This window comes from Myotis davidii, unplaced genomic scaffold (assembly GCF_000327345.1).
Source record: "Myotis davidii unplaced genomic scaffold, ASM32734v1 scaffold246, whole genome shotgun sequence".
Lineage (NCBI taxonomy): Eukaryota > Metazoa > Chordata > Mammalia > Chiroptera > Vespertilionidae > Myotis > Myotis davidii.
This window is the reverse complement of record NW_006296542.1, coordinates 70446-81857: the sequence shown is the minus strand read 5'-3', so window position 1 is coordinate 81857 and position 11412 is coordinate 70446. Positions and strand designations below refer to the sequence as shown.

Genomic DNA, 11412 nt, shown 5'->3' with positions numbered 1-11412 from the left:
CTTATTCCTTGCTTATAAAAGAATTTTCTCCCATCAATTTTCTAAACACATTTTTTCTCTGAACATTAAATCTGTAAAACATCTTATTTTTCATCTTGTCACTTTGGAATAATTTCACCTATAAAAATACTGCAAAAATACTATAGAGAGTTCATTATACTCTTTATCTAGACCTTATAGAATCACAGTACAAGTAACTTTGTCTTTCTGGTTTGCACTTGGGTTAGTACCTGTGGTTGATCTTTGTAAAATGGGTCACCTGTGCTGTTTTATATGAAAAGACAAATGAGACAAGTGCTTTCCATATACCTATTTTACACATTTGCAAATGAGCTAAATGCTTTATTTTGATGGCTGAGGAAAATATTATTTAAAATGACGGTAGTTCTTTATAAACAAACCATTTCTCCAAATTTCCACATGCATCCTGATAAACTGAATTTTATATGACAAACTTTGCATTTAAGAATTCCTATGTATATTATAGTTTTCTCAGATAACTTCTTTTTTACTCCTAATTGTTGTAACTGAATAAGACTTTAGAATATAAATGCTAATAATCAAATGGCAGTAAAGAAGTGCTTCATCTGTGTTGTGTGCTAACTGAGCTTTGAGGACCACTGTGGCCAGAAAATGCTGTCTCTTAAACTTCTCAGTATCTCTGTTTGTAACAGTACTTCTAGAAAGAATGCTCTTTACAATTTCAAAAATGTTTTGTGCAAAACAACTGAATTGTGAGACCAATTATAGGATCTGTCTTCTCTGCCAGTCTATTTAGAGGAGGATTATTTTCCATAAGATCTCTGGACCTGATAGTAGCTGATGAGCCCAATCCGTGATAGGCTTACGTATAAGCATCTCAGTTATGCATAGCCTCTGGGTGGTCCAGATTATTAAATTCTCTGAAGCTAAGCTTCCATCTTTTGTTCTGCTTGAAAATTTCCAAGTCCTTGAAATACATTTTTTTCAGACTAAGAATTTCTCTTAGGTTATAGTTTCCTTTCTTTCTTTTTATTGGTCTTGAGAAAAACTTTCTCTGCTTCCTTGTCCTTCCTAGGAAATGTTTATAATAACTGGGAAAAATCAGACTCATTGATTAAAAAAAACCTAATCTATAGTCAGGTGTTGGGAATTTAAATTGTGAAATCATTGACATTTAGAATGTGAGTTTACATGGAGATGCTATTGTGTTATGATGCAAGTGAGAAATTCCAGATTTTCGGATTTCGTTACCCTTTATAACTTTTTAACATTTGAAAATAAAAATTAAATGAAAAAGCCAGGCCTTTTCTTTTTGTTGTTTACAACTTAGGCAAATTTGGTAATAAAATACCTATAGGAAGAGATGATAAAAATAGGCACCATTATTTCCTCCTGAAATCACTTTTCATATTAAAATTTGAAAGCTTGCTATGGAAGGACATTTTTTTGGTTATCTTTCATTTCCCCCAGATTATATTTTGGTAATATATCTTGAATATAGCCTGTTTTGGCTTTTGTGGTTTTTACCAATTTTGATTTTTTCATTTCTTTTGGATGAGAGCCCTGTTAAACCAACATGGAGAGGTACTTCTCTAGGGACCAAACCTGGCTCCAGGGTTGTTTGCTGAGGCCTTTCTGTGTGGGAAGAATGGCTATTACCAGGGAAGGTTTTCCTTTTGTTTTACTTGCTATCCAGATGCTGCTCAGACTCTCGCTATCGCACAGGATCAAAATCTGGATATTCCAAGTCAAGACCACCTGAAGGTAAAATCACCACATGGTGACTTTTTTTGTTGTACAGAGTGGCCCCTTCTCTGTACCTGTGGCTCTTGGACTCCCAAGACCTCTTGCTGAATGGAGATTAATAAAGGTTCTTGGGAGTCCACAGACCAGGGACAGAGTGAACATTCTCCGTTCTGTCCATAACAGAGTTCCAGTCTCTGAATCTTTCTTTGGGATGTAGCACTTCTGATCTTCAGTTCTTCCAGTTGCATCTTCTTTGTGTGTGCGCTTGTGTGTGTGTGACAATGGACATTCATAGGTGTTGGAGGAAACTGCGTTTATTAGAATTTAACAGGCTTGTTGCAATTCAGTTCACGTCAGGCCAATTCTTAAAGCTTCCTCAAACCTGGGAAAACCTTATGATCATCTTGGTATATGGTGAGGATTTCACATGTTTTCTGAATTATGCCTAATTATGTAATAGGCTAAAGGGTTTATATTGATCATTTATTTTTAACAGTACATTTTGGTCTTTTGTGCAGAGATTTTTTTCCTCCCCCCAGGTTTGCAGTTGTCTTAGCTCTGCTCACAATGGGTTGAGGTGTTGCCTTTATTTGATGATTGTGGTGAATGCGAGTTATCTTTCTTGTGTGTAACCCATTGTGTGGCACACTAACTGGTGAGCCAGAAAGGAACTGCTGCATCCCCTGGTCTCAGTCATTTCCATTGCACTGATAGGCGCCTTTCCCTTCTTTTCAGCAAAACGTGGAGGAAAGGCCCAGTTCCAGGAAAAGTGCTGAAGAAGGCAATATTCCCACACTGCCTACCTCACAGAACAAATGCACGCATTCCAGAGAAGGTACGTTTGGATTGAAGCTATGTAGACTTTTCTGTTGATAACTTCTAGGAATGACATCTATCCAAATTAAGCACTGGCTATAATTAATACCATTATATAGAGAAATGAAAAATAAAATGCTGTCTCTTCATGTGAAGTAGGAGGTACATATGTCATACTTCTTCCTCATTCTTTTCTGAAAATCTTTTTCTTTAAATCCTGTCACTGTTGTTAACTGTGAAGAGGATGGCAGTGCTCTTAGCAAGCCAGGTTACTGGCTGGCGCAGACCCTTCCTTTAGCTGGTAAGCTAAGCGAAGATGGCTACCACTTAGCAGTTTGCCACCTGGTCACTCAGCTACCTTGGTCTTTTATTTGTTTAATATATATTTTATTGATTTTTTACAGAGAGGAAGGGAGAGGGATAGAGAGTTAGAAACATCGATGAGAGAGAAACATTGATCAGCTGCCTCCTGCACACTCCCTACTGGGGATGTGCCCGCAACCAAGATACATGCCCTTGACCAGAATCGACCCTGGGACCCCTGAGTCCGCAGGCCGACGCTCTATCCACTGAGCCAAACCGGTTAGGGCTACTTTGGTCTTTTAAATTTTGGTACCCATATTAGAATTTTTATTTTGATTTGTTTGCCTGGTGCAAATTTTCATAGATTTTTGAAGTTTGCAAAAATGATAAAATATACTGACTATCTCAGAGCCAAGAATGAGACATAGAAGCCTGGTAATTCCTTTGCCCTTGGGTGGTAGTAATCAGATCTTTGCCATACATACAGATGTGGTATGGTTAAGTTAAATTAGTGATATGTTGGAAGTTTTCCCAAGCCCTATTTATAAAATATTCCCTAAATTATTTTCTGCAAAAATGTATAAAATAAAAAATTCCTCAAAAGCACTTATATCATGATGGTTTCTAGTCTAGGCTCACATTTGGAGCAGTGGCAGGAAAGTTATGCTGTTGAAATTGTTTTAAATATTTACATTAAAACTGAATCAATTTCTGTATTTTCCCAAATTTCATTTCAGTGTAAACTGAATATTGGGCTACCTATAGCCTTGGAGCTTATTTCAGTCTGTGGCATTAATGTAGAATTTTCTTTCTTTAAATGCAGGTGTTTGCTTATTTTCAACTTAGAAGGCTTTTTAAAACATAAGAACAGCCAAATTCAAGAGACTGTATGTAGTTTTGATGTAAGTTTTGAGAACAAATAGCTTAGTATTTTTAGGGAGATGTATAGGTAGAGAGGACAAAATATTTATATGTGGAAAGAATGGCCTCTTTCCTTTCCCTGCATAAGAAGTTATAGAGCTTGACTAGGTGAAGATAACTTTAATATTTGTTTTAGGAGTTTGGTTTTTGGTAACTTCAGCAAAGAGAAAGTAAAAAGATAGCTGAAGTTTCCCTGAGCACAGATAATACCTTTTGATAGGCAGGATCAACATAATTTGTAAGTAGATAGGGTAAACTTCTATTCCAGCAGCGGCCCATTATTGCAGAAATCTTTTAAACCATATGTATGTACCTCAGCACATTTAAACACCTGTGGCCGCCATTGGTATGTCTAGTACATTGGAAGAAGAGATAGAGGAGAGGAAGAAAGTAGGAAACAAGTAAAGCACAGAAAAAGATTGCATGATGGCAAAGAAAGAAAAGAATTTCATGTGGTAGCAACAAACATGTTAGTAACGGTCTTGCGTGTCATTTAGATGTAGGGCACAGGATCTTCTACCTGAGATATGTGGGGCTTTAATGTATTTTGGATTTGCAGCATTTGTAGATTTTAGATACCTTAACTCTGAAATAGCTAATAAAGTCTAAACAGGAGAGTAGATGTGAGCTCTGCAACTGAGACAGGTATTTGGTTTCTGATTCGTCCTTACTGGGAGCAGGAGTGACTTTTTACTTATAAAGAGATTGTAAGTATTAATAAAGAGTCTTGATGCTTAAGGCTTGTGTACATAGTTATGCTTTTCATTTGACTTCTGTAGATGAGACATCTAGGCTGGACCTCGGGCTTGAGGAGTGGGATGTAGCTGGCTGGCCATGGTGGTTTTTAGGAAATTTGAGAAACAGTTACACACCTAGAAGTAATGGCTCAACTGATTTACAGACAAATCAGGTAAATTTCATGTTTGAAGAGAAACTTCTTTTTTTCTTTTGAAAACAGTAGCATTTGGTTGATTTCTTTCTCTGTCATATGCCACAACATCCAAACATGCAAAACCTAGCCAACCACTTCTTATTATTTCCACTGTCATACCACAATTTAAGCCATTGTCATTAAGCTCCTTTCTTATTTTATATTCTCCATTGCACTTCTCACTTTGTAAAATGATTATTTTATCATGTTTATGTGTGTATTGACTGTTTATCCCCACTGAAATGTAAGTGCAGGACTTTAATATTATTAACCGCTCTATTGCCACATAGTTGACACATCATAGTCGTTCAGTTAATATTTCTTCAGTAAATGAATGGACATATAATGGCAAAATAATAAGTTATTTCATAGGAATATTATACAAGAGCATGTCATAAATGTCCATAGTTGAATGCAGAAAGAAAGTTATATTTAAAGTTGTTTAAGAAAGCGGTGAGAAGGTTTGAGTTAGTATTTCTCATTTTTCTTCATTAAACATTGACCATTAAAGGAGGGATATCTTACAATTAATAGGATGTTTGCTAGGTTCTCAGAGTGCCACTTATGGAAAGGAATGCAGAGAATGGATTCTATTTACTTGAACAACTATGAGTCTTTAGCTTTTAGATTCTTCAGTACTGTTTCTCAGATGTTATACTTGATTTACTGTTAAAATACAAAATTCCAGCTCTCCTCAGCTTTAATAAACATACTCTCAAAATTAAAAAGAAAAACAAAATTTCTTACCAGGCATCTGTATATCCATTAGCTTTTACACAGTAGGTATTTGTTGAATGAATAGATGTCCAGTGGAGAAAGGCTGGGTGTTTGGGGATATGCGAGGACATTGAGTTTTGGGTTCATTTATGTTGGTTCAATGTCTCTGATAAGCCTCTGACTACAAAACCTCGTTTGTTTTTTCTGTTAGGATATAGGTACTGTAATTGTTTCAGATGCGACAGATGACGTGTGTTTTTTGAATGAGTCAGTATCAGAGCAGTTTGATGCTGGAATAAAAGTTGAAGCTGCTGATATTGAACAAACAAGTGAAGAAGTACGGAAAGTGAGAGACAAAATGGTATGTTGTGGAAATATTTCACATTGGTTGTATTTATGTGTGTGTAGTATATTCTATTCATATCTGGTGACGAGACCTATTCTATTCCGCTTTATACAACAAATGACTCACATAATCACCCCACCCACTCCCTTTCTTACTTAGTATTTTTCTATATCTAATTTTAGCATTCACACTCAATTAACCAAGGCTGCCTTAAAAATAGGCTAGGACTCCATGGGTAAAGCTCCTCCTTTGTTAAAAAGCAATAATCTACCCTTTCCTGCTTGCCTAGTTTCTCATTGTATAGTTTTTTTCTTGTGGAGACTTTGTGTTGCTAACAGTGCAAGGTTCTAAATGGCCACAACGGCCTGTAGAGAGAAAAAAGAATTCGTATTTCTTGGATGTGTCAATAGCTTTCATAACCATTTTATACCCAAAGGAAAATAGATGAGTTTTTCCATTATGGATTTTAAATAGGGGGAAAGAGGGAGCTAGAATTCTGAGTGCATAGTGGGAGTACACCAAGATGAAGAGTCATACACGCATGTGTTCAAGTCTCAAAATAAATTGGGAAGCAGCCCTAACCGGTTTGGCTCAGTGGATAGAGCGCTGGCCTGCAGACTGAAAGGTCCCAGGTTCGATTCTGGTCAAGGGCATATATCTTGGTTGCGGGCACATCCCCAGTGGGAGGTGTGCACGAGGCAGCTGATCAATGTTTCTCTCTCATCGATGTTTCTAACTTTCTATCCCTTTTCCTTCCTCTGTAAAAAAACAATAAAATATATTTTAAAAACAACAACTGGGAAGCAGGTCCCAGTGCCTGACATGGTCAAGAGTCTCTGTAAATATCCACTGAATAATTAGAGCAAAAACAGAACTATATTGGATTATATATATATATATATATTATTGATTTCAGAGAGGAAGGAAGAGGAAGAGAGAGAAATATCAATGATAAGAGAGAATCATTGATTGGCTGCCTCCTGCACACTCCCTACTGGGGATTGAGCCAGCAACCCGGGCATGTGCCCTTGACCGGAATTGAACCTGGGACCATTCAGTCTGCAGGCCAACCCTCTATCCACTGAGCCAAACCGACTAGGGCGCATCATTCTTTTAATCTAAGAGATTTTCATAGTAATTTGGGTTCTTGAAGGGGTTGTCTGTATGTTTGTGGTGGGCAGATAGATGGTTGGGTTCTCTTAGACTAGTTAAATGGGTAGCATTAGAAGAGAATGCAGGTGGCTAGAATGAAGACAAATTTGACATTTGGAAACTTCTATAGAGAGATGGCACTTAAAATACTTAAACTATTGTGACAAAGTTGCTATACAGAAGGTCATAATTGTATTATAATTGGTTTTTGTTCCACATACTGTGTCATAAAACTAAGGTTTTAATTTTTAGGATTTTAAATTCTAAATTTTAAAATTTAGAAGACACTTCCCACATTTCTTTTTGTTTCTGGTCTGTAGGCATGTTTTTATAGGACAGCTAGAGCATTACATAACTAGTTGTACATTTGAATATGAAGAATAACATTTTAAAATGCTTTGTTTTTATCTTTCACATCTAAATTTCTTATTTTATACACTGCTTTTACAGTGCCTACTTAGATTCCCAAGATGAATTTCCACATCTAATAATTTGTGACTTTTCTTCTCTAATACTGTTGTTGTTTTTTTAAGATTTTTTAATTGATTTTTGAAGAGAGAGAGAGAGAGATCGATTGATCAGCTGCCTCCTGCCGGGGATTGAGTCCACAACCCCAGCATGTGCCCTGACTTGGAGTCAAACCAGCAACCTTTCAGTGCACAGGATGACATGCAGCAGCTGAGGCATCCCAGTCAGCGCTTTTTTTTTTTTTAAAGTCGTAACTTGGGGCATTCTCTTCCTTCTGAATGCAGAAGATATTTGGTAACCCTCTTGGTGTTAGGTGTGTACAGAGTCATTTTTGGCCCGATATTTAAGCTATCTCCTTTTAAAGTTAATGATGGAGGCAGGATGTGAGCTTTAAATTGAAGCTCTTTCATCTTTTCTGTTCTCAGGTAATAAATTCACGTGAAACAGGTAAACCTTACTAATGAGATATCTTTGCTGTCACAGGTGATTGAAGTGGGAAAAAGCGATGACCTTGAGGACTCTAAGTCCATATGTGATGATACTGATGTAGAGGTTGCCTCTGAGGTACGATTTTCTAGTCTGAGATGGTAATGTTCCAGCAGTTCATTGTGAAGAATGCTGTTTCCCCTCATTTTTGTTTACCTTTCCTGGGTGTTAAGAGATGTTGGTTTCTTTACATTTTGTTAGAGGTTTTTATTGGAATTTGAGAAGAGATGAGTTGATCTATCTTCTTACCTTGAAAAGGGATGACTTAAGTGCCTCTGCATGCCTTTCTCCCTGCTAGAAAAACTGTTTGGACACGATGCAGTGGGTACCGAATAGTACTGCACTGCTTTTCCCACTAACACCTCTGCAATGCCAAAGACAGACTTATAAGCTATCTAAAATTTTTTGTTGGTATAAAAATTACTTTTTTAATGTTTTCTTAAAAAGAAATGGAAAGGCTGTTTCCACACAGATTTATATTAATTGAGGGCTAATAAATGATTTAGTATTAAGCTTTTAGGTAATAGGTATGGATTTGTCACCAATTAACAACTAATGTTTAGACTCAAATGTGTTCCTCACTTTTCTGTTTTCATGCTAGGTCCCCATTTTCGGTTTAGTGTTCCCCTCAGCTAACTCACTAGAAAAAAGAGGGGTGGTAAGGGAAGGATAAGGAGGTTGATTTTACTTTTCACTGCTTGAGGATAGGAAACATTTTAGGTTGTCTCTGGTGTTGATCCCTCTCCCACTCCCACCCCACCACTGGTTGACCATTATGGTAATTCATTGCAAGTTATCTGTGCATAGCTAGGTAATAAAGTGGAATATATTGATCCGTTAAGTGTTCTTGACCGTAATACAGGTAGCAGGGTGTTTCCATCTTCATCAGACTTCTATGGCTATTTAGACCAAGAAAACCTATTAAGCAAATAGACCGTATTCTATCAAATCAAAGATGACGTTGAGTTTAGCAAACCCTATTATTTTATGTACTACTAGAAAAGAAAAGATGCCAATTAGACTGTGATGCATCATCAGTTACGAATTCCAAATCTTTATGAAGTTCCTTTGGGTTTTTGTGTAGTATTCCTATGAGAGCTGAGGATCTTCAGCTGGCACAAGAATGTTTTGAGGCTCTCTGTGAACATCCCAGTTTAACAATTGGCCGTGTCCCTGCTTCTTGGGCTTGGCAATTGAGTTATAACTTCTAAACTTGAAGTGCTTGATTGATCTTCATTCTGAAAGCAGTCAAGTCAGTCAAATCATTGATCCTGTGAAAGCCAGGCCATGATCACATTAAATATCTGGACTTGTTCCAGGTAGCTACCTTTGAATTAAGCAAGTCACGTAAAATTTATTGAGCTCTAGTATCTCTTAATTTTAATATGGAGAACTAGGAAAAACTTACTTGGCATTCAAGGACAGGAACATTTTTTTTTAAGAACATTCATTTTTTGAGGGTGTGATTTAGGCATACAGTTAGCTACCTAAGATCCCGAGAGCAGTGAGAAAGCGTGAATAAATAAGTTAGTAGTTTCTAAATCATAATTGTAGCTTTTTTGCCAGATTTTATAACATTTCTTAAATAGTAGAAAAGAATGACAGTAGTATCTCTTCATTCTTTAGCCTCTCAACATAAGTATTAGTTGTAAAAAGAGAAATGACCTAAAAAGAAAGCAGAAAAGCAAACAATGTAAATTCCATTCATACTAAAAAGCCAAAATAATTAATTTAACTTTTAAAAAAGATTGCTATATTAAATTTCGGTTTGAATTGGCAATTGTGTCACTATCAAAGTGGCTGTACAATGTATTTTAATTCTAGGCTAGACCTGTGATGTGGACTGTCTGTGCTCTCTCATTGGCTTAGTGAAATGATGAGAGTTTGGCCCACCCTCATTTTTTCTCAGAGTCATGTTCCCCACTGAGTATTAATTGGCTGCACTTCCCTTTGTAGGATGAGTGGCAGTGTACTGAGTGCAAGAAATTTAACTCTCCAAGCAAGAGGTACTGTTTTCGGTGCTGGGCCTTAAGGAAGGATTGGTATTCAGATTGTTCTAAGTTAACGCATTCTCTCTCCACGTCTGATATCACTGCCATACCCGAAGAGAAGGAAAATGAAGGAATTGATATCCCCGATTGCCGCAGAACCATATCAGCTCCAGTTGTTATACCTAAAGATACATACAAAAAAGAAGAAAACCCCAAACCCTTGGATCCCTGCAACTCTGTGGAGTTCTTGGATTTGGCTCACAGTTCTGAAAGTCAAGAGACTGTGTCAAGCATGGGAGAACAATCAGCTGACCTTTTCCAGCAGAGAACAGTGACAGGAAGCATGGAGGATTGCCGGAATCTTCTGAAGCCATGCAGGGTGTGTGAGAAAAGACCACGAGACGGGAACATTATTCATGGAAGGACGAGCCATCTTGTTACTTGTTTTCAGTGTGCCAGAAGATTAAAGAAGACTGGGGCCTCATGCCCTGCGTGCAAGAAAGAGATTCATTTGGTTATTAGGGTTTTTATAGCATAGCTGTGAATCGGTGAATTTAACAATATTTACAGGGTCAGGTCATGTACTCAAAACATCAGTCTTGAGCATCTTTGTTCAGTCTGACGCATTATTTATTCATGTAAACGTCATGTTTCAGAACATTTTTGTTTGTAAATATATGGAAATTGAGAATGAGTTCTTTAAAACTAGACTATTAATATGGGGACTTAGCATAAAAAGATACATTAATCACTTCATCTCCCTTCAGAGCTGAGGATCTGGGCCCTGGTTGGTGTGGCTCAGTTGATTGGATGCCATCCTGTGCACCGAAGGATCTTGGGTTCAATTCCTGATCAGGACACATACCCAGGTGGCAGGTTCAGTCCCTAGCTGGTGCGCATACAGGAGGAAACCAGTCCTTGTTTCTCTCCCGCTTCTTTCTTTCTATAATCAATAATTAAAAAAAAAAACACCTCACCCAGCCAGTGTAGCTCAGTGGTTGAGCTTCAACCCATGTACCAGGAGGTCACAATTCAATTCCTGGTTAGGGCACATGCCTGGGTTGTGGGCTCAACTGTTCTCATTATTGATATTTCTCTTTCTCCCTCTCCCTTCTCTCTGAAATAAATTAAAAAAAAATTTTTTTTAAATCCTTGGGTGAGGTTAAAAAAATTAGGGTCTAAGAGGAGCAACTTATACTCCTCTTTGTAACTCTTTGTTTGTAACTTATCAGTACAAACAAAAATATGTTCATTTATTTACTTACTTGAAAATTAACGTTTCTTTAGTTAATTTTATTTTCTGTTCGGGAATGTTCATTTTTAATTCAATTACAGTTGACATTCAATATTATATTAGCTTCAGGTGTATGGCATAGTGGTTGCATATATAATTTATGAAGTGATGCATCTTTCCGTAAGTCTAGTACCCTCACTTGACACCATGTATGCTTATTACAATATTATTGACTCTGTTCCTTATGCTGTACTTTACATCCTGTAAGGAATGTTCTTAGGCGTCTAAACCCAGGTGGCTATTAGGAATATAGCAAAGC

The 11412-nt window shown here is 37.1% G+C and overlaps 1 protein-coding gene across 5 annotated transcripts in view; it reads left to right on the top strand.

Annotated features, from left to right (window-relative positions):
- The window catches only part of MDM4 (MDM4, p53 regulator), a 32883-nt gene extending 22034 nt beyond the window's left edge, over nt 1-10849 (top strand). For 2 of the 5 annotated variants that reach the window (XM_015569280.1, XM_006771960.2), the window contains exons 6-11: nt 1679-1746; nt 2464-2563; nt 4548-4678; nt 5628-5777; nt 7866-7946; nt 9825-10849. In XM_015569280.1, the coding sequence (XP_015424766.1) occupies nt 1679-1746; nt 2464-2563; nt 4548-4678; nt 5628-5777; nt 7866-7946; nt 9825-10397 (1103 nt within the window). In that variant the 3' untranslated portion in view covers nt 10398-10849. Of the gene's footprint in view, nt 1-1678; nt 1747-2463; nt 2564-4547; nt 4679-5627; nt 5778-7865; nt 7947-9824 lie in introns of those variants that run through there. The other 3 variants (XR_001515232.1, XM_015569281.1, XR_436077.2) reach the window with 3 other exon arrangements.
- The last annotated feature ends 563 nt before the right edge of the window (nt 10850-11412 follow it).